The sequence below is a fragment of the Molothrus aeneus genome, chromosome 2, assembly GCF_037042795.1.
Source record: "Molothrus aeneus isolate 106 chromosome 2, BPBGC_Maene_1.0, whole genome shotgun sequence".
NCBI classification, from domain to species: Eukaryota; Metazoa; Chordata; class Aves; order Passeriformes; family Icteridae; genus Molothrus; species Molothrus aeneus.
The window spans coordinates 37,462,779-37,487,574 of NC_089647.1; the positions used below are offsets into that span (position 1 = coordinate 37,462,779).

At 42.5% G+C, this 24,796-nt stretch overlaps 1 protein-coding gene across 1 annotated transcript in view; it reads left to right on the forward strand.

The window, feature by feature from the left end:
- Nucleotides 1–649: 649 nt before the first annotated feature.
- The window catches only part of HEPHL1 (hephaestin like 1), a 32,381-nt gene continuing 8,234 nt past the window's right edge, over nt 650–24,796 (forward strand). The window contains exons 1-13 of the mRNA XM_066570574.1: nt 650–819; nt 9,257–9,501; nt 10,287–10,499; nt 12,265–12,444; nt 13,317–13,571; nt 14,597–14,765; nt 15,443–15,579; nt 15,738–15,869; nt 18,008–18,219; nt 18,625–18,775; nt 19,862–20,074; nt 22,625–22,838; nt 24,407–24,546. Coding sequence (XP_066426671.1) covers nt 650–819; nt 9,257–9,501; nt 10,287–10,499; nt 12,265–12,444; nt 13,317–13,571; nt 14,597–14,765; nt 15,443–15,579; nt 15,738–15,869; nt 18,008–18,219; nt 18,625–18,775; nt 19,862–20,074; nt 22,625–22,838; nt 24,407–24,546 — 2,431 coding nt within the window. The remainder of the gene's footprint in view (nt 820–9,256; nt 9,502–10,286; nt 10,500–12,264; nt 12,445–13,316; nt 13,572–14,596; nt 14,766–15,442; nt 15,580–15,737; nt 15,870–18,007; nt 18,220–18,624; nt 18,776–19,861; nt 20,075–22,624; nt 22,839–24,406; nt 24,547–24,796) is intronic.

A 24,796-nucleotide genomic window follows, 5' to 3' on the forward strand; every position in this document is an offset into this window, starting at 1 on the left:
AAGACTTTTATAAGGGCTCTAATTTCCAGGGATGCTTCTAAAAAGGTACCTTATTTTGGGCACTCTCAAACTGCATATATTCAAATCAATTTCAGTCTTAATAAATAGATTAGAAAATGATGAGAGGTACTGGCCAATTCTTTTGCTCTCTCTGATAATGCTGGATTATACCTTAGTGTTATGTCATTTTAAAAAACCAATGAAGACAACAAGATGCTATTTTTAGAAATCTCAGACATGATCAAGAAGTTAAAATAAATTTTTTTAAACAGGGTTTTTACAAGGATGTCAAAACCACTAACCCTTCCTCTGCCCTAGTATGCCATATCACCTAGTCTGGAAAAAGGAGGACTGAAAAGCATCCAGACTTCTAAAAACCACCAACTGGCTCTAGCCTGGACAGGTAAGTGAGTAATTTACTCACTAACCAAAGGATTGGCAAAGGTCCTGCCATGACAGCAACATTCTCCCTGCTCTGCATAGCCTGGCTCTCTACCTATCCCAGTCCTAACCTGCTGGAAAGGAGGAGCTTTGCTCTGTCCCTTCCTTATTTATAACTTGTTGGGAGCTGGGAGGGAGGGAGGGGTGAGCTGGCTCTGGTGCACCCTGCTGCTGCCTGCCCGTGCCAGCCTCGCAGTCAGCACCACAGATGCCTCCTGCGCAGCGCGGGGGCTGCCTCCGCGCCCTCGGCTTCCTCTGGCTGTGCGCGCTGGTGGAAGCAAAGACCAGAACTTACTACCTCGGGATTGTGGAAGAGAACTGGGACTATGCACCATCTGGGAAAAATCTGATCACAGGGCAAAGCCTCTTAGAGGACAAGTAAGTGACTGGGGGCTTGAGTAACCTGGAGGTGTACCAACAACTCCAAAACAAAATCGGTTCATGTGGTCATCTTGCTGCAAATGTCTTAAGACGGCCTTTTCCTTGTTTTTATTCTGATGATGTTGTCATAGGTGGGAATTCAGTTTCAAGGCAAGACTAGACTTTGATTGATTTCTCTTCCATTGTGGTTGATTAAGCAAGGGGATAGTTAGCGTGTATTTGAAGAGGATGTTAATGAGCTGATATTTTTTAAAAAAGCATCAAGTATGGGCCCAAAATCCCCTACCTGTATTTCATAGAGATGGAGGTATCTCTGGGTCTTGGTATCAAAAAGCAAACTGCAGCTTTTGCTATAACCACGCACAGTCTTTGCAGTAAAACACAAAACCCTGTTTACTGGCATATTATGTAATTTTAAGTATTTCCCCTGATAAAATTTGGCAAACTTGATATAATGAAATTCAGATGTGTATGGTACCTACGAATGGGATACAAGTCCCTACATCCATGCAATCTATACAACTTTGGGGACTTCCCTTTTGGAAATGTGCATAGATAAGTGCTTAGATACACAGCAGTGAATGGTCAGAGAGAATTCCTGGTGAGCTCTGAAACTGGGGAGCGCTTTGATGAATCCTGCCTTAGCCAGTGAAACAGGTGTCTGTTCTCATGCCCACACGGCTGGGGCTGGCTGTGTGTTCCTCCCAGAGCAGGAGAGCTGGCCTGGATGTTCCATGGAGATGGCTCTGACGCCTGGTGCCTCTGTAAAGAACGATTTGGGTGGAAGGGACCTTTAAAGTTCCTCCCGTTCACCTCCCCTGCCATGGTCAGGGTCATCTTCAACCAGGTCAGGCTGCTCAGAGGCACATCCAAGCTGAATTTGAATGCTTGCAAGGATGGGGCACCTACCACCTCTCTGGGCAATGTGTGCTGGTGTTTTACCACCTTCATTGTTAAAAATGTTTTTCTTACATCTGAATCGACTCTCTTTTTGTTGAGAACCATTGCTTCTTACATCATGGGATTCAAATGTGTGGGAATATTTTTAACATTTCATTGATATTTTTGACACACTAGAGGTATTTTGGGGATCCCTCCTCAGCATCTTGGTTTGGGATTGGAGTGGGAGCTGTGAGGAAGTGAGGAGGTCCTGGTCTCTGTACCAGGTTTGGAGGCTCACTGGGAGATAGATGCTGCCTCCCAGAAGCTAGAAATGGAAATGTACTCTCTGACTTTTCAGGAAATCCCAAGCAAGTCTGCACATGTCTCTAGTGGTAAGTAATTTCAGAATCACTCTCAGATGAATTTCACAAAAGAAAGTATTTTGTCACAAGAAGAAGATGAGAAAGAGTTTTATTTTTCAACACAAATTTATGCTTAAGCTTTTAATAGCTAGAGGTCCCAGATGGCATCCAAGTCAATAGGTATTACATTTGTAGGTAGAATTAAGGTTAATAGTTTGTTCCCAGCCCATGAAAACAAGCTTTACTGACAAAATTGTTCTTAGTTTATATTAAATGCCTGAATTTCTCACTTTCCTAACCTTTGTAGCAAAGGATAACTTTCTCCACTCAATAAACTAGGAGATCTCTTACTACAGAGCATACAGCATTAACTGAAGAGCAGCTACTTATAAATCCACTTCAACGGAGAGGTATTCAATAGAGAAATACCACAGAGAGATTGGAATATGTTCTGTAAATTGTAGTTTTGAGGCTGTGTGCACTTTGTGCTCCCTGAACATCAAGAGGCACATTTACTTTTAAGTTTGTAGCATAAATGCTTTTTTTTTTTTTTTTTTTTTACTAAATGGCAACACAGGGATGGAAGATACTTCATGTCTTCAGTCATCATGGCAATGTAATAATTACAGAATGCTAATTACAAAAGGTTTACCCACAGAGGATTTTAATCTAGACTGCACATTCAAAGCTGGGGAGATGTTTGCCACAAACTTCCTACATGCAAAATAATTATGTGATTTTTGTTATTTTACTCCACTTTTAAATCCTATTGAATTGAGCCAGTATAAAGTGCTGTATTCTGGAATAATAGTGTCTGCATAGGCATGTGGGTTAAATAGTGAACCAGAAATAGCTATTTTGACTATTCAGCTCTTTAGGATAATCTCTAATGTAAATTTAAAACAGTATAATAATGGGCTACTTTTCAGCTAATTAATTGGTTCCTACGGATATTATTAAACAAGTAGTTCCATTAGCAATGTTTAAGGATCAGTTTCCAGGTAGGGATAGGAATGCCTTTTGAGCCATCTTTGTTCTGCAAGCAGCAACACTCAGGCTCGCTGAGCCAAGCACTTCTCACCTTGTGAAGCAGCCTCACAGCACCCATCTGATGGGGCACTATCTCAGTTTTATTGAGAGCAAAGTGAAGATAAAGAGGTTGCAGACAAGCTGATTATCTTTAAAAGAATTGATGCATACACAAAAAGGAATGTTCCCTTTGATTCCAGCTAGCCCACAAAGATATAATCAAAACCTCTTATTCCTCAGTACTTAATGAAAATCCTGAATTAGCAAGTGTGCAATGGAAAGTGTTACATTACCTGGATCAGATAGCGACATTTAAGAGATGATTATCAATGTTGCTTGCCAAAGTCAATAACATCTTCCTCAACCTTTAGTTTTTAGTAGTAAAGAAGATAAAGGGAGCTTTGGTAGCTGAAGCATGGAGCTAGAAACCAGATTCTGGCACCAGACACAGCTATGCTGCTGAGTTCCTGCTGTGCTGGTGCTGAGCGAGCTGCCTCTGGAGCCAGGAGTCCTAGTGCTGCATCAGAACCTGCCTGGGTGGATGTGAGCTGAAGACTGGCTCTCATCAGAGCTGATTAACCCAAATGAGCCCTGTCTTAGCAGAATTATTCTGCTTGGATGATAATTTTTATTATGCCTAGTCTTACTGCAGTGTTTCAGAGCCAGCCTGCTGCTTGCAGAGACTAAGTATCTTGCTGGACATCAGTAATTGTAAAGCAAATAGACTAATGAGGCTGTTCACCTCTTCCCTTTGTCTTGTCTAAGCTTAAGGCCTCAAGCAGTTCTACTAACTCTCATAACTTGGAGTGTTGTGAGTAAAACCAAGACATTTCACTCTCTGTTCTCCCTTCAGAAATTAAACTTACATTTTCTGGAGCACACAGGGCTTTGGAAATCGCAGGTCCAGATTACAGCCACTGAGCATTGGTGAGCTGTGAAGGTGGTTAGCATCCCTTCCCACCTGACATAACTGCTGGAAGAGCTGACATCATTAAACCGTGCTGGATTAGACACACAGGGTGCAAGTGCTGTCCGTGCTGCTGGATGTGCTGCAGATCCCAGCGGGATTTTGTGAGTTAGGGCATGGGTATTGCTGCTGCAGGAGGGTGAGCCTGGATGTTTTCTCTTTCCCAAGTGGTCACGCAGAAAATGGCTTTTCAAGAGGAAAATATACCGAAGTGTTGTGGTTTGACATCCACCAGTCATTCTTTCCCCACTGTAGCTCAGCCCTCAAGATTAAAGTTTAGTGGATAATGCCTTGAAATTACCTTGATACGAGTTTATATGATGGACACTTAAATCTTGCTCTGCTGGTGGTAGATGTTAGTAAGTTTTGCCTGGTATAGCAGCTCATCCCTTCTCTTTAGGCCACCAATCCTACATTTATTTATCTGGGCCAAGTCTTGCACCCCAACACTAACGGGTGTTTTTTGTTAGCACAGCATCAAACACAGTTTGTGCAATTTGCCTGTGAGGAGATCCCACCCAGAGAAATGACGGTGAAACTGTCGTCACAGATGCTGCACTAATGGCTGAGTCATTATGAGGCCAAATAACCCACTTGCAACAGCAGAGATGATCATTGTGGGAAGGGTCAACATCAAAAGGGTATTTGAGGTGAAATCCTGGCTCTAATGAAGCCTGAGAAGAGCTTTGTTACTGACTTAAGGGGCAAGTTTATTGTAGGAGGGAAGCCATCATACCACATCAGTGACACCACGGAGCCTCATCTAAGATTTCATGGATTTTATTGACCTCTGTGGCTCATGTGGGTCAGAAAAAGCCTAAAAACATCCTTTGAGGGCTTTGTGTCTCTGTCTTTTGAGGACACTCAACTTTGTTGTTTGACGCTTTGTGGTCAGGGCGCCATTTAGAAAGGTGAGTTGGCACCACTGGTCCCCCTTACCTGGCTATCCCTCAAGAACAGACATTGCACTGGCCTGGGCATGGGAGTCATGGTTTCTTGGAGGGTTACCTCGAACAGGTTACGTGACCCAGGGGTTAAAACAATTGTGGTAGTCCAAAGCCCTGTCCTGGCACTGTCCTGGTTTACTTCAGCCACAGGAAAAATCAGGAACTTTGACAAAATAAAATGGTTATAAACCCAAACCCAGAATATGTAAAGAGGATAGAGAGTAAGGAAGGTTTCACCATCTACAGATTTTAGGGAATAAACCTATAAAGATGGTTGTTTAAACCATAATGATGGTTATAAGTGTAAAGTCTATGGGACTTTATTGGAACAACAACAATAAAAAGAAATTTTGCATTTGTGTGCATTTGCACCCAGGAGTGTACAGTAGCTATTGGGAATGTTCACCACAGGAGAAAATTTGGGACTCCACATCTACTAGTTATCCTGAGTGCTGTTTTTTGGCACTCAGTGGTGATTACAGCAGCAAACAAACTCAGAAGGCTTTGAAATTGTATCTGCAAAGATCTGTCTCCAGGCTACTGAAGAGCTGTTTGCTTAGTCACGCACAAGCAAACAGCTCTTCCCATTTCTCACTGCTCCCTGTAACACCATGCTCATGTAAGCACCTCTTGGAAAACATAACCTCTGTTAGGTTGTAGCCTTCAGATCAAAGGTAACACAAACGCATTAAAAATTATGGCAAAACACGTCTTCTGTGTGATAAAAGAAATGGGTGTAGAAATTACACTTCACACATGGATATACCTGGAAATGGCAGATTGTCTGCATGTCTAGTCTTGATCTGAAGTAGAATCTATGTGATACTCTTGTTTTACTCTTTCTCTCTGTGGAAGAGTTGTACTGCTTGTCGTTGCAGGGAACAGGATGTCCATAATTATGCTTACATTTGTTTTCAAGAACTAGAGTTTATTCCCTGTTAATAATTCTCTGTTCCACTCAGGTGCATTTCCAACTTTTCTTGTGGCTTTGGAAGTGCTGAGAGGGGTCAAGCACCAAAATGAAGTCACACACAGAAATGAAGGCAGGATTTGCATGTCTTTCTCAGTCGGAACAAGACTTTTTATGCTGATTTGCAAACCTGCTTATCTCTATATGTAACCTCAAGACTGGCCTGACTGCAAGGAGATGAAAAGGAATTTAGGAAGTTTGCATGGGTACTGCCCCAGAGGATGGAGTATTCCTCTTTACTGTAGAAAGAAAGGCTGTCTGAGCATCATGACTTTATGGACATGAAGCACAGGCTGACAACTGAGTCGAAGGGAAATAGTTAAAATTTAGAGGAGCAGCTTTTACATCTGCAGATCAGAAAGATGGAAGAGATTCAGACAGAAGCATCACAAAGCCACCAGGGTGATGAAGCAGTTTGAAGTGAGCAGGAGAATATAAAGAGGCAGGGAGAAGCTTTGTCTTCTTGTGACCAAAGAGGAATGACAGATAGGAAACATTTTGGCATTCAGTCCAGTGAGGCTATTTGTTCTGCAAAAGGACTTTAAACACTGTAATGCGAAGTACAGCAACACTTGTAAAGAGGCATGGAGCTACCAGCTACTTGGGAAGGCTGAGGTGGGCCCCCAAAATCCTCCAGGATGAAATGGGACAGCCTGGGCACCTAGAATGGGACTTAGAACAACCTGAGTGCTCTGTTTTCAGGTACTGAGGGCAACCGAAAGGATGTGCTGAAAATACATCTCTGCACAGAGCATTACCTACACTTTGACTGGATGCAGCTGATACCCTCTGTACCCATTTGAATAGTCCTCCTTTCAGAAAGCTGCCACTAAAAGACTTCTTTTCCTGACTTCTAGACAGCTTTAAGTAGGAGGCAACCACAGATCCAGATATAGCATAGCTTTAGACACTGAGACTCTCTGAGTGCCTAAGCCTAGAAGGTTTTCTCACAGTAATTTCTTGAACTTTGATCACTAACTGGATTTTGGGATCACAGGCTATGCATTAAAAGGGGCTAGCTTCATGTAAAGTATTTAACAAAGCCTGACTAAGAAGTGCATTTTTCTGGGGTACAATTCTCCTTCTTCAGAAGACACATTGTATCTCAGGGGTGTTATGAGAGAGTGTGCAGTGTTGTCTGGACATAAAGACACTGTCATCATAATGTAAGCATGGTGCCACTGCACCAAAATATTTGGTGGCTGGTGAAATTGGAAAAAAAACTGAGGAAAAATATCTCCTGAAAATAGGGACTTTCTGAAAAAAAAATGGATTTGATATTTTTCTAGAGAAAATTTCTTACAAACTATTTTAAAAAATCAATTCATAATTCGAATTAGGACATAGCCATGTGAGTACATTGCCATGAAGTAAGGAAGCATGTGCATTTACACTGCACTCCTACTGACACCACCTCCTACTCTGTGGTAAACACTCTGGTAGCAGCTCTTCCCCCAGGCAATAGAAGGTATCTTCTCCTTGGTGAATGTGGTGTGACTTGCCAGGTCTTGCTATGTCCACAGACTACAGACCTGCTAATTCACTGAAAATTCAAATTTCCTGGCAACTCATTCCTTAACCCTGTTTTTGGGGTGTATTTATCTGGCATACATTATTCTGTGAAGAAGCAGATGAGAAGCTTCTGTCCCTTCCCCTCCATCCTACCTCACTGTTTCTGCCCTAGAAATACTGGCAATGTTTTAATTGCTGCCAAAACTTGTGGCTTCTTATAAAGTACACATTTCAAATGAAAAAGTGTACTTTTTGGAGTCTTTTATATCTGGATCACTTCAGAGGTCTGTTTTAGACAGTGATCGTGGAGGTGTAATGACCACAAGTGGGGGATGTTGTGTGTTATGGTATCATAGAAATCACAGAATCATAGAAAGATTTGGGTAGAGGGAGAAGTGGATGTGTGGTGAAGAACTTAAAGCAAATAATACCTTTCAACTTATGTGACATCCTCCACTTTGGTTTCTTGCACTTCACAAAAGAATCTAAACGAGATTTGTGAAGCAAGTGAACTGACCAGTCAAAGTCTCACAATAAATATGAAATTACTTTATTTCTGCCAGTGATACTTCAGAAAAATTTAGTTTGACTTTTTGATGAGTTTTTTAGGAAGCAATGAAAGTCCAATCAATCTTCAGGAGATGAAAAAGCTCACTGTCAGTTATGGTGAAATTGGTCATACAATCCCCTGCTTGCTGTGTAGCAAAGGGTTTAATTTCTGCCTTCATTGAGTGTTATAATTAGGGATAAATATTGTATATCATATTTACCAGCTGTAACATGGAGAGAATTAAAAAATGGATTTCATATCATCACAGATAGGATGAACTGGGTCATCAGTATGATGTTATAGTTAAAAGGGCAAAATTCATTCCTAGTTATGTAAGAAATATTGACTGGGAACATCTCTGGCCGTAGCTGGGATATTACTTGCCTATTGTGTGAGTTCTTTTGTTCAGACTTCAACAGAGACAGAGAAATATTTGCTTTCAAAAGAGAGCTTTGCGTAAGATTTGTGGCATAAAGAGTGTTGGTGTGCTTGGTTTGTCCAGAAGAAGGGTAGAAGGCAATTTAGTCAATTAATTAAAACTTATGCAAGTGTCTGCATAAAAAATAAGTTTGTGATGGTATGTGGCTCCTTTGATCTGAGAGAGAACTTAACTGGAAGCAGTGGTTGGAGTGTGGAGCTGGATGATATTAGACTGCAAATGCAATTTAGGCTTCGAAGGGAGCAGGTATTTAAAAGTTATAATATGTTAACCACTGACCATATGGTGGGTTCTCCATCACTTGAAGTTGCTATAAACATAGACTTTGGAATGTGGAAGTTATACATTTCATGCAAAACACATTTAATGCTACTCTTCCAGGGAGCCGAGCTGTGTTGATTAGAATCTCTCTTATTGGCTTTTGAAAAAACCTTAATTTGGTTTTATTTTTCTTCTGAACAGTCATGCTTTCAGAGGTGAGGCTTCAAACCTTCAAAAGAGGGAGAAACTGTTAAAATTGAGCAGCTTGAGACTTGAGTGGCTGGTCCTCAATGAAGGCTTGGAGCAACTGTGCTAATGACTGGACCTGAAAGCGGGATGGTTGTTACTGTACAGAAAGGGGCTTGGGGCCCTGATGTACTCCTGAGCTTTAATTCAATTCCACCAGCCATGAGATGTGTCCCAGGGAACTATTTATCTTCACTGCAAGCACCAGTTATTTGATCAGTTCTTAAGATAGGTTTACTGTTTCTCAAATTTTCCCTTCCCAATACCAGGTTCGCAAGGGTGTATGCAACAAGAGGAGCCAACCGGATAGGACGTGTGTACAAAAAGGCTATTTTTAGGCAATTCACTGATGACACTTACTCCCAGGAGATCCCCAAAGCAGCATGGCTGGGGTTCCTTGGCCCAGTCCTGAAGGCAGAAGAAGAGGATGTCTTTATCATCCATCTGAAAAACTTTGCTTCCCGCCCATACTCTGTGCACCCACATGGGGTCTTCTATGACAAGGACTCTGAAGGTAAAATCTGGCTTGCCTTTTCCTCTCTTTTTCCCTGGAGTAACTAATGTCATGGCTACAAGTCTGTCCCAGTATTTATTGACATTGACATCAGAAGACTTTAGATCACCCTCTCATAAACTCATCAGTAATTGCAGCTGATGACTAAAACCAGGAACAGCCGCATCTCAAAACTTTTTGCCACAAACTTTCGACACCTGGGATAAACCCAGTACTGAAACAGGTTGGATGGGTCTTTTTGCCTGAATTATTTTTCTGAATCATAACTCACCAAAACATCTTCCCTCCTTCCTTCTGCCTCTAGTCTATTTGAACAGATGGAGTTCTTGCAACTAAATGTTTTCCTCTCTTTTAGCCTATAGCAGACATGATCTAATTTTAAGAATCCCAGACCTATACATGTGTATTTTTGTTAGAGGATTGTGTGGATGTGCCGACATGTTCCTACAGTCAGTATTCTCATCTGTTTCCTGTGAAAAAATACACACTGTTAGATGACAAAATTCTAGATGACTGATAAGAGTGAAGAGACTAGGAAGAAATGGGACCTGTTAATGCATTTTTAAAGGTTTATCTACCAATAAAAAATGGATTTTAACTCCCAATATAGTTGTGGTGAGATTGACAGAAATTCTGAGTTTTTTCAAAATTTCTCAATGATTCTGTATTTGTGAACGCTGCTATTATTTTATAAATACAAGTTAAAATAGAATAAATTACACAGTTATTTAACACAAGCAACTAGGGGATGGCTAAAGTATTCCTTTTTCCTTTTTATGTATTAGGAGCACTTTACCCTGATGGAACTGGCGGTAAAAGCAAAGAGGACGACTTTGTTGTTCCCGGTGGAAATTACACGTACACATGGCCAGTAAGGAAAGATTATTCCCCAACTTTGGCAGACTCAAACTGCTTGACTTGGATTTACCATTCTCACATTGACACACCAAGAGATATTGCATCTGGTTTAATTGGGCCTCTGCTGGTGTGTAAAAAAGGTACTGAGCTAGAAACACTGATAGAGCAAGCCCCTCTGCCAAGCTTGGCATCTTAACAGTCATTTTTGCTTACAGGTTTAAACATGATGGTCTAGAGTCTATCCCTACATAGCCCATAAAAAGGGGCAAGGAATAGATGGGCCATTCCAGGAGCATCCCAGGGTAGGTATTGTAGCTCTGGGACACCCCCCTTCCTGCTCCCCTTTGGCTTCAGATAGATTTGCCTCGGCTGGTGGAGGGACTGCAGCATGCTGTGACCATCCCATCGTGGCCGAGACCAGAAATAAGTATTCCCAAACTGGGGAAATTTCAGCATGAACAAAGGACTTACTGCTCAGGAAATCAAATTAGAGCGGGTGGTGAATTTGGCATTAGCATTTACATATTTGAAAGCACAATCTTTGTAATTTTTTTCACATAGAGAGTATGTATTTATTTTTGTTTACAAGTTATATCACTCAGCCTTATGGGGATGTGCATGGAGCAGCCTGTCCTGTGTATTTTATAGCCTGATAATGTTGTGCTGGAGATATTATGAGCCAGCCCTCTTCTCTTCATCAAGTGAGTCATTGCCACTTCTTCCCCTGGGCATGTGTAACTCTGCCACTCCTTTTCAGTAACTCCCAGAGTACAAAATCAGCCCTGATTTCATATGCAGTACTTCTAAGTGAAGTAGGTTCTATATATGAAGAAGAGAAATACTTTAATGTGGAAAAGACAAGCCTGGTTTCCAGCTTAACTCACACAATTGAAATGTCTCTGATTTACATTCTCCTTGAGATCCTTTGAAATCCACAGAACTGAATATGTGACACCGAGCTGATAACTACAAGATAACATATGAAGCTAGGAGACATCATATTCCAAACAATCCTAGCCTGAAAGCCAGATTATCTACATGTTTAGCCTTTAGTTCATGAAGGAGGATATCTACATGATGTAGTCCTCCAGCTGGTGGTGGTGGACACAGGACTGAGAGCAAGACTCAGCTTTCTCCCAGAGAAGGCAGAGGAAAGGAAAGTTTTCATGGGATCAGTGATAGACTGATTGGAATGAAGTCTACATCTGCCAGTGGATAATAACAGACTACTCAGCATCACTAGTCCTATGGTCTCAGGTTGCTCCCCAAATAAATATGGAGATAAAGATGTTGAACTTAGCTGGAATAAATTCTGTTCATCCTGTTTTCAGCCTTTTTAAATTTAAGTATCTAGTCCTAGATAACACTTGTGGATTCCTTGTCAGTCTGTGGAGAGAGAGCCACATTTAGAGGGCCACTCTGGGGGTATGGTTGAGAATTCACTTCAGTGCAACAGAAATGCAGGCTACCACTCACCACTCCTTGTCAAAAAACCCATGAGTCACTGGTTTCTGGATAGATCCAGCTCATGACCTGGCTCACTGTGCAGGAACACAGATGCTAAATGACACTGATGAAGGGACAGGGTTGGGTGCAACGGGCCAAAGAGTGGGGAAATGGGACAACAGATATTGGCAAGTGCTTGTGCTCGTGTTGGACCAAAGAGATACTGAAATATCAGCTTGACATAGCTTAGCTTTGCCTTCTGGAGGCACTCATCTGTTCAAAGTCTGTTGGAGCGGGGTCAAAATGCCTTAGAAGAGCAAAATTAGGTGAAATTCATCCTGCCCTGCAGACTGTGGGCAAAGAACTGTATTTCCTTGAGTGTGCCCAGGTTATTGTCATTTTTAAATTCAATCCCATCCCAGGCTTTTTTTATCACTTTCCTTTTCGTTTGCAATTTAGGAACTGCAGATGAGACCACAATAGAAGGGACTGGTGCTGCTAATGCTTTTGCCCTGATGTTTAGCATTGTAGATGAAAACTTCAGCTGGTACCTTGATGAGAATATAAACACCTTCTGCTTAGAACCAGACACAGTTAACAAAGAGGATGAAGGTTTCCAGACCAGCAACCGAATGCATGGTAAGAAGGACTTTTGAATAAATGGTGACCTACAGCAGTGAGCAGGCTCTTTTCAATTCAGTAGGACCCTCTGATGTCTGTCCTTTATCTGTGTCAGCAAGGAATGGGTCAGAATGCTGGAGTACTGTATTGATAAAAACCTCTCCCTAAAAACAGAATGACACTTGCAGAAAGGAGATTTGGCTTTCATGCCCAGCTCTGACATTTGTTTAACATTTTATCTCAGGCAACAGATTTTTGTCCAGCTGTGAAAAGAGCAAAGAAAGTTGCAGGGCAATTTGAGGTGTGTGTATTGAAAGAATTCTCAAAAGGCTTGTGGATGGTGGGCTGGCTGGTATAACCACTCCTGCCCTACAGAGATATACTGGCCAATGGTACTTTGTGTTATTTGGACATTTGGTATAAGTTGATTCCAGATATTTCTGTATATTTTGTTTGTTCCAGGGAGCCTAGGAAATGAAATGTTTTGCAAAATATGAGTCTCATTCTCCTAGTGGCCTGATATATTATCAGACGTAGAAGTTAAGGAAGACAGAGCTGACTTCACTGATTTGGCTGATAAAATTTTCAAATCTAAATTGCTTGTGCCTGGCATATAATGGTATATTTATGACATAGGACAAGAGGAAATTGATTTCAGCCATGCTAAATAGCTGCAGAACAAGTTAACTTCATTATCAGGCCTTTTTGGTGACGACTTGGCCTTTGCAACATCTTGATATTAACCAGGATGTTTTTCACAGACACAGACAGAATTTGGGACATTTGATCATACAGAGCAGTAAGACAGATGTTCAAAATGCTACTCCTTAGGAATGGGACCAGAGTCACTTTTCTTTCACTTCTCATAAAGTCTCATGCTTTGTTTTCAGCAATTAACGGTTATATATATGGCAATCTCCCCGGCTTGGAGATGTGTGCTGACACTTCCATGTCCTGGCACTTGTTTGGCATGGGGGCCGAGATAGATATCCATGCTGCTTACTTCTACGGGCACACGTTCACCAGCAGAGACCAGAGGGCGGACGTGATCGGTCTCTTCCCAGCGACATTCATCACGGCAGAGATGACCCCTGGCAGCCCCGGGAGGTGGCTGATAACCTGCCAGGTCAATGAGCACCTACGAGGTACGCTGCCAGAGACCTCCCTCATCAGCCTCTGCTTTGTTTGGAAGGGAAAACTGGGAGATGTTTCCAGGGGGAGCAGGATTTGGCGCTTTTTTTGTGTAACTTTGGAGAAATTTGCAACTGTTTCGCCAGATAAACATCACCATCATGAGTTTAGTCACCAGAAATGATACATGTTGGGTCAAATCTTCAGCTAGTATGAATGACTTGGCTGTGTAACCCATGTGAGGAAGACTTGCTAGACCCAGCACTGTCCCCACGATTCCTAGGTAAACCCGAGATTTTGATGAGCAATGAGACGAGTTTTCAATATTCATTTTTCAACATAGTTTTTTTGTTGTAGATAAGTACTTACACATTAAAAAAAATCATGCCAGCTGAACACTTCGTAGCTTTTTGCTTTATGGAAATCAGGCAAAACTTAGCAGTGTTCTCAGAAACCATTATGTGAAGGGATTTGATGGTGATGTTGTGATATTTGTGCGGTGCAAGACGCTAAAAGCGTGTATCATAAACTAGGTGTCATGGCAGCAGGCAATGTGTAATTATCACAGCAGAGACGAGTTGGGAGAATTTTTACGCATTCATTCCAGTGGGCTTGGCAACAGGCAAAACAGACTCAATTCTGGCAAGCAACGAATACCTTCAGCAGAAATAACCAGTCTGTATTTCAGTGGAAGTCAGGGGGTGATGATGCTATTTGGCAGATATCTGGAGGCACTCTGACCTCCGAAATCATTCTATCATCACTATGGAGATTAAGAAATTGAGTAAATAAGTCCCCTAAAGAGTGTCATTGATGCCTATGGGTTCCACCTATTGCATAAAGTGTACCACCTTGCAAAGGATGGGTATTGGTATCTGGCCTGTTGTAAGCAGAGAATGTATTTTGAAATAGAAGTTTACTGCAGTAATTACTTCCAATCCATGTAGCTCCCAGAGAGTTTTGAATTTACATTTGTATCCATGAGATTGCTGACTCTGCAGGTGGTCAGGGACTGTCTCCAGACTCTTTCTTCTCCCAGGTGGCATGGAGGCACTATATGATGTTCAGATCTGCCAGAAAAACCTGTCTCACTCCTCACCAATCAGTCATAAGAGAAGATATTACATTGCTGCTGAAGAAGTGCTCTGGAATTACGGGCCTGACGGTTATGATAAATTCACTGGGCAGGGTTTGAACGCCACTGGCAGGTAAGATTTCTTGTCAACTCCCATTGTGCTTTAATTTCAGGAGTCTTTGTGCCACTGCCCCAGTGATTCACATGGGCTAGGTCCTGCACTGTCATTGGTTTTAATTGAAAGGGGCAGGGAGGAATGGATTTAAACAGCCTTGTCAGGAAGCTGGATGCATAACTGTGATGCTTCAAGGTGCCTTCTGGAAGCACTTATCTTACTCCATTAAATCCATGGGGAAAGTGAGGCACGCCAAGTTGAACACAGTTAATGACCCTTCATCAAGACTCTTCAGGCAGCTTTCACACTTACAATCAGTGCAGTTCAGAGGTGCCACAGTGGCAGAATTTTCCCCCCTGATATGACTGATGGAGACAAATCGCATTATAATGTCTCCCAGAAAAGCCAACAATGATTAGACACACATTGTGCACAGTTCTTGCCTAAGGTAAGTTGATATATATGTCTTCCTAAGTAAATCAGGGTTCAACATAAAAGTCTAATGTACAATCAATGCTCATTTGTTGGCTAATTCAAACCAGTAATACCTTTCTTTGTATGCTAGAAAAGTGTATGCAGATTAGTAACCTGGGGGGGGTCATTTCTCCCATGTCTGGAGTAATAATTTTATCTGAAATGAAGGGTTCTGCTTGAACTTTCAATTATTTAACCAGTCTGATTTGCTAATTCCACAGTGAATCTGCAACATATTTCACACAAGGGACTGACAGAATAGGAGGGCAGTACTGGAAAGTTCACTATGTGGGATATACTGATGCAACGTTCAGTAAGAAGACTTGGTCAGAAGACATGAAGCACCTGGGAATACTTGGTACAGTGAATATTTTCCCCTCCTTTCATTACATCAGGTTTGAATGTAGAACCATCTGGACTGAGAGGGGAATTAAGTGCAAGCAGCTCTCTCTTCTTTTGGTGGAAATATGCTGGAGAGCAGTCCTTCTAATACCTTCCCTCACTCTGTTTTTTAAGGCCCTGTTATAAAAGCTGAGGTGGGAGATACAGTGCTGGTTACGTTTGCCAACAAAGCCAGAAGAAGCTATAGCATTATGGCCCATGGTGTAAGCTTCAGCAAGCTGTCAGAAGGTGCTCCCTACTTAGATGGTAAGTTTTGGCTGTACACTGGATAATCACCTCTAAAATACTTGAGCCCAAAAATCTGCTGCTGAGCTCTGCAGGTTTTCCCTTTTGTGTATGATAAGGCACAGAAAGGATGATTTGATTAGTTTGCATCTATCCTTCATGTCACAATCAATGGGACTCCACAGTCTGCAAATGTGATGGTTCTTCTCCTTGGATATGTGCCATATGATATATCTAAAACTAGCTGAGGCCTATGTTGAACAAAAGTCACAAGCACAATCCAATTTCTATTAGTTCTAATCTAATATTTCAATTGAATCTCCATTTCAAGGAGTGGATCTCCTCTGGACACGCTCCAGAAATTGACTCTCAGGATCTGGCTTGATGGCCCTGCTGAGTGTTTGGCTATAGCTAACCACATGTGTGTCAGCTGCATCACTCCCAGTTCTCTAATCCAGGCTGGCCATTGCCCTTGCTTTACTGTCAGGATAGTCAGTTTCAAAGGCAACTTTTATCTAATTTCCCTGGAACATATCACAAAGCAGTGATAATCCTTATTAATTTTCATAAATACATAAATGCTGAAATTGAGTGTTGATGAAATTCTTCCTCTCATTTTGTGCAAGGACAGGGTCTTATCGTCTAAGTTTAACTGTTGAATGTTAAATATCATGTTAATTGGTAGGCACCTTTTACAGTCAGTGACAAGAAGGCGCTCTGGAGATGTGATTCTGTCTCCACCAAACACAGAAGTCTAGAATTTGAGTTAGGGACTAAGCTTGAGATGGCCCACTTCAGGTGAGATGAATCCCATTCATAGCATCTACAGAGATAATGCTGTGGTCTCTGAAAAAGTGCATTTTCAGCCCTGAAAAGGAACATACTTTTCTTGTTGCCTAAATTGCTTTGTTTCCACTACAACACATCAAGAGAAACTCATGGGACATAATCCCTCTTTTGAAAATTGTGCTGAGAGAGAATTAGGTCAACATGTAAAACTCATCATACAATAAGATCAATGCAAAAGGCTTTATTAAATTGTTGTCTCTTGTTCCCGACCTTGTAACTCAACAAATTTGCCAGGAGGCAAAACATAAAAAAGCAACTGGCTTGAGTTCAGCCTTGAAGTTATCTGTACAGATCCTAATGCCACCCATGTAAGAGATAGTTCTCCAATGGAAGTGCAGCTTCCTGCTTGCAAAGCTGTTATGATTTCATTTATCAGTCCCTGGTAGCAGTGCCCTTCAGCACTGCACACTTCAGTGTGTAGCAAAATCAAGGGGACTTTTGACTCCAAGTCAATGTTTGCCTCATTGAGGACTGTTGCAGGATGAATCCAGTAGTATTGGATACTGTGGAAGCTGTAGTCTGTTTTCTATTGCAGTTTGCAGCAAATAGCCGGGCTCAGATGCAATACTGCTATTTTCACTTGTGTCTAAGTTTCTAAGATTTTCTTGGAGTACTAGACACTGAGTGTGCTGAGAAAATATAGATAATGGGTGCTTAAGTGTCAAAGACAATCTAAATCCACCCTTTGCATAGCAGCAGACAATGGCCCAAATCCTTTAAAAGTAGCCTCCAACAAAGAACAATATCATCCACTCTGGAGACGCTGACAAAGGCTCCTGTGCATTGCTATAAAATCAAAAAGAAACAATTACCAGGATCAGATTTGTTTTGAATTTCTAAAGAGCCACAGCTCCAGCTCCACTCACTAATGTAATTGATTTGTTGGTGCTTAATGAAAAGCAGAGACTGAGTTTGTGCCGCAGATGAATTCCGTGCCACAGATGAATTCCATGAAAGGGCAGGTAAGTTACAAACATTAGAGGCATCCATTTAAGCACCAGGATGAGCTCTGCGTGTCTTGTCTGATTGAATATAATCCAGATAATCCAACGTAGCGTCGGAAGGTGTCTGAGTGGAGCAGCTGAACATGTTCTGCAGGGAATTGGCTTGGTTGTCCCCATGGCACGGGCCTCGGGTGAGATGTTCCCATGGCACAGCTGCCCAAACTATGGGATGGTGTTCCAGCTGTGGTGGCAAGGGGGAGCTTCTCCACAGAAATCTGTAGCTATGCCCAACTTCCATCTAACTCTTGTAGTCAGGGAGACAAAGCCTTCCTGTAATCTTGGTGCATCTCAACTTTGTCTCTCCAGGCTACCTGAAGCCAGGAGCCCATGTCAAGCCAGGTGAAACCTTCACGTACAAATGGAGGGTGCCTGAAAACGGAGGTCCAACAGAGAGTGACCCCCCGTGCCTGACCTACCTGTACTACTCAGCCACTGACGCTGTCAAGGACACCAACTCTGGCCTTGTGGGACCTTTGCTGGTCTGTCGGAAGAACGCCCTGAATCACGACGGGACACAGGTGCCCAACGGGAATGTCTGCTTGTTCCTAAGAGCTGGGTGGTGCACTGGGGCTCCCATACAGGCAGTTTGCCCAGGTCCCAGCTCTGTTTACAGAGATTAAACAAATGTTACTCCTCAGGGTAAAAGCTGATCTAAGGGGACGGTTAAGAAGACAAAATCACCATTCCCTAATTTCCTGTCTCTTCCCTAGCTTTTCTGTCTTTTGCATGCAAATAATAACTCTTTTCACACCCCGTAAAGGACACTCTATTCATCCTTCTGGCTGATGAAAAGGTGCCAATTCCTGTCTCTGTGCAGTCTTAGTAAGAAGGTGGCTTCAGGGAAAAGAAAGCTTTGTTATAAAAACCTATTCATTTTTATTGAATAGACTTTTTTTATGTCTTGTCTTCCTCCTTGTCTACAGAAAGGAATAGACAGAGAATTTTACCTCCTCTTTTCAATCTTTGATGAGAATGACAGCTGGTATCTGAACAAGAATATTGAATCATTTACTGGAGACCCAACAAAAGTGGATGAAAATGATGCTGATTTCATGGAATCCAACAAAATGCATGGTACAAAATATCTAATATCTGTTAATGATATCTTTTATTCAATCATATTAGGAAGATGAGTTGGCAGGTTTTATCATCATTCATAGCTTTCTGCACTGCACTGGAGAGTGAGCTGAAAAGCTGTCAGTCAGCTTATGGCCAGCTCCTGATGCCCTTGGAGTGCACATTGAAACTCCAGTCACAATGGCAATGAATGCATCCATCTACAAATACATCTGGAAAAAGGGAACAGAGCAGTGATTTTAGATACAATACTTAGTTCTGTAAAAAGGCACAATGCCAGAGACAGGTGCAGAAGAAGCCAATGTTCACTAGTGTTTTAAATTTCACTGCTGGCCTTGGCACTGACTCATGCAGTAAAATCTACCTGCCCTGCTGGGCAATGACTACCTCTGGAAGAGGAGACACAAAGACTAGGGGAATGGCCAAAAATATTTTACAACATCATTTCTGGATGTAAGTATCTGACTTTAGCATGGATCTCCTCCAAGGTACCCCTGGGATGACAGACTTGAGCAAATCACATAACCTACCTTTGCTTTACATATATATTTTTAGAGAACTCTGGGATTTTCTGGGCCTGTCTATTTTATTCTTCTTCTATGAGATGGAACTAATCATAGCGAAGTTTTGTTCTTTTATAGCATCTTTCACACATTGATCACAGAGAACAATTTGAGGATTAGGGAGTTTTGCCTTACCCTTGTAACTCAGACTCTTTATGGCCCTCTCCATAGCCTTAATGATGTGGTTATTCATTCTCCAGGCTGAAAGGAGGTACCAAATTTGTACACTTGAGTGGTGTCTGGGAGGTATGCTCAAAAGCTCAGAGGAGGAGTGCTACATCACAATAGCAGAGAGCTATTACAAGATTTTACAGGCTAAAACCAAAGAGGTAGAAGTTCTGAGTTTATAGGAATAGCACTTAGATGTTAATTTGATGTCATCCAATCCTACTTTTTCTTCACAAAATGCCCCTTTAGTGACTTGCTAAGTCGTGAGTCTTTGGCCAGGTGGGTGGTAGGAGGTTCTGTAATGCATTCTTGTGGACCTGCTGCTAACGTTGACTTTTTCCTTCTCCTCCAGCTGTCAATGGCTACTTGTATGGCAATCTGCCAGGCCTGACCATGTGCAAGAATGACAAGGTCTCCTGGCACCTCATTGGGCTGGGCAGTCACTACGACATGCACGGGGTTCATTTCCAAGGAAACACCATCGACTTGAGAGGGACAACAAGGGATGGGCTGGCCTTGTTTCCTCATTTATCAGGGACAGCACTAATGCAGCCAGACCGTGTGGGTATGTTCATGAACTGATTTTGGTTGTGTGGCGCTTGCAGATACCAGTGAGCCAAAATAACAGACAGTGAGATGCTCTGCTCTGCACAGGGAGGCTGAAAGCATGGAGAAAGACCCTGGTGACCTGTCATAGCTGAGAATTCAGGCTGGATTACTTTTCTGGGAAGGTGTATATATTCATGTACACCAAAAACCAGAGGCTTTAATGACTTAGGGATGGGTAGAGCAGCAGGCAGAGAGATAGCTAACAGGATGCTCATAGAATTTCATAATTCTCCAAAAAGACTTTTTTAGAAAAGCAAGTTCACCGCCATGTGGATAGTCAGCACCATTTAAGGTATTTTAGGACTTCAACAAAGGCTTTTCAGTAATAATCAGTCTTTAGGAGTTTCTTCAGAAGCTTATACATTAAAAGTACTTTTAAATCTCATGGGTAATCCAGTGATTCATACTTCAAACCAGGAGAGTGTGAGTTGTTTGCTGGAGACACCAAATAATCTTCATCATATAAAGTACAACATTACCTTGCTTTGCATTGATGCAACTCTGTTTAAATTAATAGAGTCATCAGGGTTGTACAAAGCTATGCCAAGGGCCATCCATGGCCAGGGCACCTGATAGAAATGTACATTGGAATTGTGTATGTGCCAGGTTAGACCTCTGTTGCAGATGCTGTAAGACAACTGAAATTTTTCTAACACAAATCCCAAACATTTCCACCATCTGTCATGAAACTGCATTGTAGATCTCACACAAAACAATTATTCTAAGAGATTATTATTTTTTGGCTAACCTTCTACCAGCAATAACAGAAATTGAATGAATTATCTTTTCAATCTATTTTTACGATCTTTACAATCGTCAATGCTTGTGATTTTATTTTAATTACATATTATTTTATCTCTTTAATCACTATTGCCTCTGAGGTGCAAGAAATAGACTGAAATCTAGTCTGGACAGGGCTAGCTTCTAATTTTGATTCTATCACTGACTCACATACAAAGCAGCTGTGAAAGTGCTTTCCTCCTTCACACAGTGCTAGCAGGTGGAGCTGTATAGGACAACATCACAGTCAGCTTCTGCTTGAGTAAATGGGCAGGAGAGAAGGAGAGTATAATATTAAAATCTGCCCATGAACAAGCCAAAATATGCTCCCTCAATCACTACCATCTTTGACCACCAGAGCCACCAAAAAAAGGGCCAATGGTGGCTTGGCCTTTCATGGAGGGAGTGCAAAGGGTCAGAAAGTTCCAGTTTATCTCAACTGTGCAAAGAGATAAATGGTTATAAGCAGGCACTCCTGTATTGTGGGACTGTATCTGTATTGCAGAGCCTTTCTTCAGCCTGACTACACCAGACAAACTTCAGGGGCTCTGTGGAGAGTCCCTTGCACTGAAGGCTGGTAAAGTGGCTCTGTGCTCAGGGACAAGGAACCAGCATCTCTGAAACACACCCCTTGTTTCTCCATGCCTTTACTGAGTTTTGCAATGAGTGCTTCCTCCTCCTCTTCCTGTGCTCCTCGTGGGCATGTCTGCAGCATGAGCTCGCTGGCAGTGAGGCTTGCTGGCAAGCTTATTCCTGCTGCCAGACATTTGAGTGCCTTTCAGAGTGTCCTTGGCCAAGCTGATCTAACTCAAATAGTTAGAAGTAATTTATGGTGATTTTTGAGCAAAGATGGAGCAGGCTGGTTTTTCCTATGGAGCAAAACAAGGTCAAGTCCTGCTGGGTCCTTGGTTCACAATAACCCCATGCAATGCCAAAGGCTGCAGACAAAGTGTCTGGGAAACTTCTCAGCAGAAGAGGACCTGGAGATGCTGGACAACAGCAGCTGAACATGATCCAGGGTGTGCCCAGCTGGCCAAGAAGGCCAGTGGCAGCCTGGCCTGGATCAGCAATGGTGTGGCCAGCAGGAGCAGGGCAGGGATTGTTCCCCTCTACTCAGGTCTGGTGAGGTCACACCTCCAATCCTGTGTCCAGTTCTGGGCCCCTCACTGCAAGAAGGACATTGAGGGACTGGAGCATGTCCAGAGAAGGGCAGCAGGGCTGGGGAAGGGTCTGGAGCAGCAAGTCTGGTGAGGAGTGGCTGAGGGAGTGTTTAGCCTGGAGAAAAGGAGGCTCAGAGGGGTTGTTCTCACTCTCTATAACTACCTGGGCGCTAGTCTCCTCTCCCAAGGGGTACCAAGTGACAGGAAAAGAGGAAATAACCTCAGGTTGCATCAGGGAGTTTTAGTTCATTGGAGCAGGCTGCCCAGTAAGTGGTAGAGTCACAATCCCTGGATGAATTTAAAAGATTGTAGAGATGGCATTTAGGGACATGGTTTAGTGGTAGACTTGGCAGTGCTGGGTTAATGGCTATCTTCATAATCTTGGAGGTCTTTTCCAGCCTAGAATATTCTATCATTCTATTTAAACATCCTCTTGCTTGACTTTCCACACAGCATTATACATTAGGATTATCTGAGGACAGATCAGAGATGTACACAGGACCTAATTTGCCAAGATGCTTGTTAGGTTTTTTAATTGCTTAAATGCCATGTGCTTTTCTTTCCAGGCACATTCAAAGTGGTTTGCAGGACTTTTGATCACTTTGTTGGTGGGATGAAGCATCTCTACGAGGTCAGCAGCTGCCGCAGCCCCAGCGGAGCCCAGCAGCAGCGTGGAGCCATGAGGGTCTATTACATTGCTGCAGAGGAGGTGGAGTGGGACTATGCCTCAAATAAGAGCTCAGCACCAAAGGTTTACAACATCAGCAGCTATGAGGAAAGGTACCCAACCCAAAAAACAGTTGTGGGCACAAGACACACTCACAGTGGAGGGGAAACTTTGAAGCACCATTTCATGACACCAACATTGTATTTTCAGGAGGAACTCTTCGCCAAAGATAATGAGAAAATGTATTTACAAAGTCACAGCCTCTCAGTCTAGACCAGTTCATAGGCACCAGTTTCAAATGCTTTCATTCAGACTGTCTTGTAATGCTGTTGAATTCAAGAAGGCCTCCAAGTTTGTGTTCCAGCCCTGGCTCAACCTTACAATGTTGCCCCCCAACCCTCTTCTCTCCCTTACCCTCCCCAGCCTTGCCATCCCAGACTTCTGGTTTTCATAGAGGAGAAAGTCAGTCACCTGTTCCAGATGTGAGCTCCTGTAGGCAATGCAAATGCATGATGGGGGTGCTGAGTCTGCTTTCCTGCACCATGGTAGCCCCTAGATCCCCTGAGAAGATCAGAACATAAGTAACCCTGCAACTGAATCACTCTACTGTGTGAGGAATAAAAAACTTGGGAAAAAATACACATTCCAGATCATATTAGACAGACTTGTCTCTGAGGACACTTTGGTGAAAGCAAAAAGGAACTTATGTCAAAAATAAACCTTAGAAAAGCATCTGTGAAAGTGCTCCTGGTACAGAGGAAGAGAAGTCTGTAAAAAAATACACCTGAGGAATCACAGGTGATGATGTGAGTTTAAAGAAAACATAAACTCCACTACTGTCAAAGGCTGCTGTTGCACAGCTCACTACACAGTAAGCAGTATCCCTGGGGCAGTTTTTTGGTTTTATTTAGTGTATTGTGAACCAGCCTTGCAACTCCCCTGCCAGGGGCACCCTGGAGATGAGGTGCCAGGAGGCAGCTGCTCCCAGAGAGGGTGAAGGCTCAGCTGCACAGCGGCTTGTGAGTGTCCTCTGCCGGCGAGTCAGCCCTCTGGGATCCCATGGGAGCAGCAACACACTAGGGAAACCTGGAAAGCATCCTCTTCCCCTTGCAGAATGAAAATACATTTCTCCTTTTATCATCATGCTGGGAAAGCATCCAGCCTGTGCAGTACACAGCAGCAAGAGGGAAGGGTAAAGCAGCTCCCTCTTATCTCAGATGATGGATCGCATTAGTTTGCAAAGGTCAAGCTTTGTTTATCATCTTCCCATGGCTAATAGCCAAGATAGCAAAAGCAGCCATCATGATAAGAGGATTCAGGTTTCCAGGGACAGGCAGTATCTGTTATTGGAGTGAACAATGCAGCTGGAGAGGGCAGCTGAAACCACTCTCATCTCACACTTTACCCCTACTCCAGCTCTAGTGAAGGATTTGTGTTCCCAAAATTCTTGGAGAGTGCATCTTATCCTCAGCTTTACCTGTTTGAGGAGGCTGTGCATTCAGTAAGGATTATCACTCTTGCTATTTGCTATTCAAAACCTCTTGCATCTCTCAGGGCCTTCACATCCATCAGCACATTGGATCAAGCTGTATATTCTCATTGAATCTGTTGTGAATAGCACAACAGTTGCTAGCTTTCAGCTATGTACACTTTAGTGCTTTTATTGCATTTTATTTTGCAGCTATGGGCATGTTTTTCTGGGCCAAGCAGAGGACCTGATTGGTTCAAAATACAAGAAGGTGGTTTACAGGGAGTACACAAGTGGCAACTTCACACAGCGCAGAGTGAGGACAGAAGAGGAGGAACACTTGGAAATCCTGGGCAAGTAGCTCTCATGTCTCACAGACCAAGCCTGTGCTCAGGGAGAGGATTGCTTTCCAAAAACTAAAATGTTTTCTAGCTTTATTAAGATGGAAAATATGGAACAGTGACGCCTATTCCAGGTGTCAGCTATTTTACATGCTATTTATATAACTGCTGAGTGTAAAGATCCTTTCCAAATTAAAGAATTAATTCTTGAATATGAATAAGGAGTATCCTAAGGAGTGTTATAATGGCAATTCCAGGACTC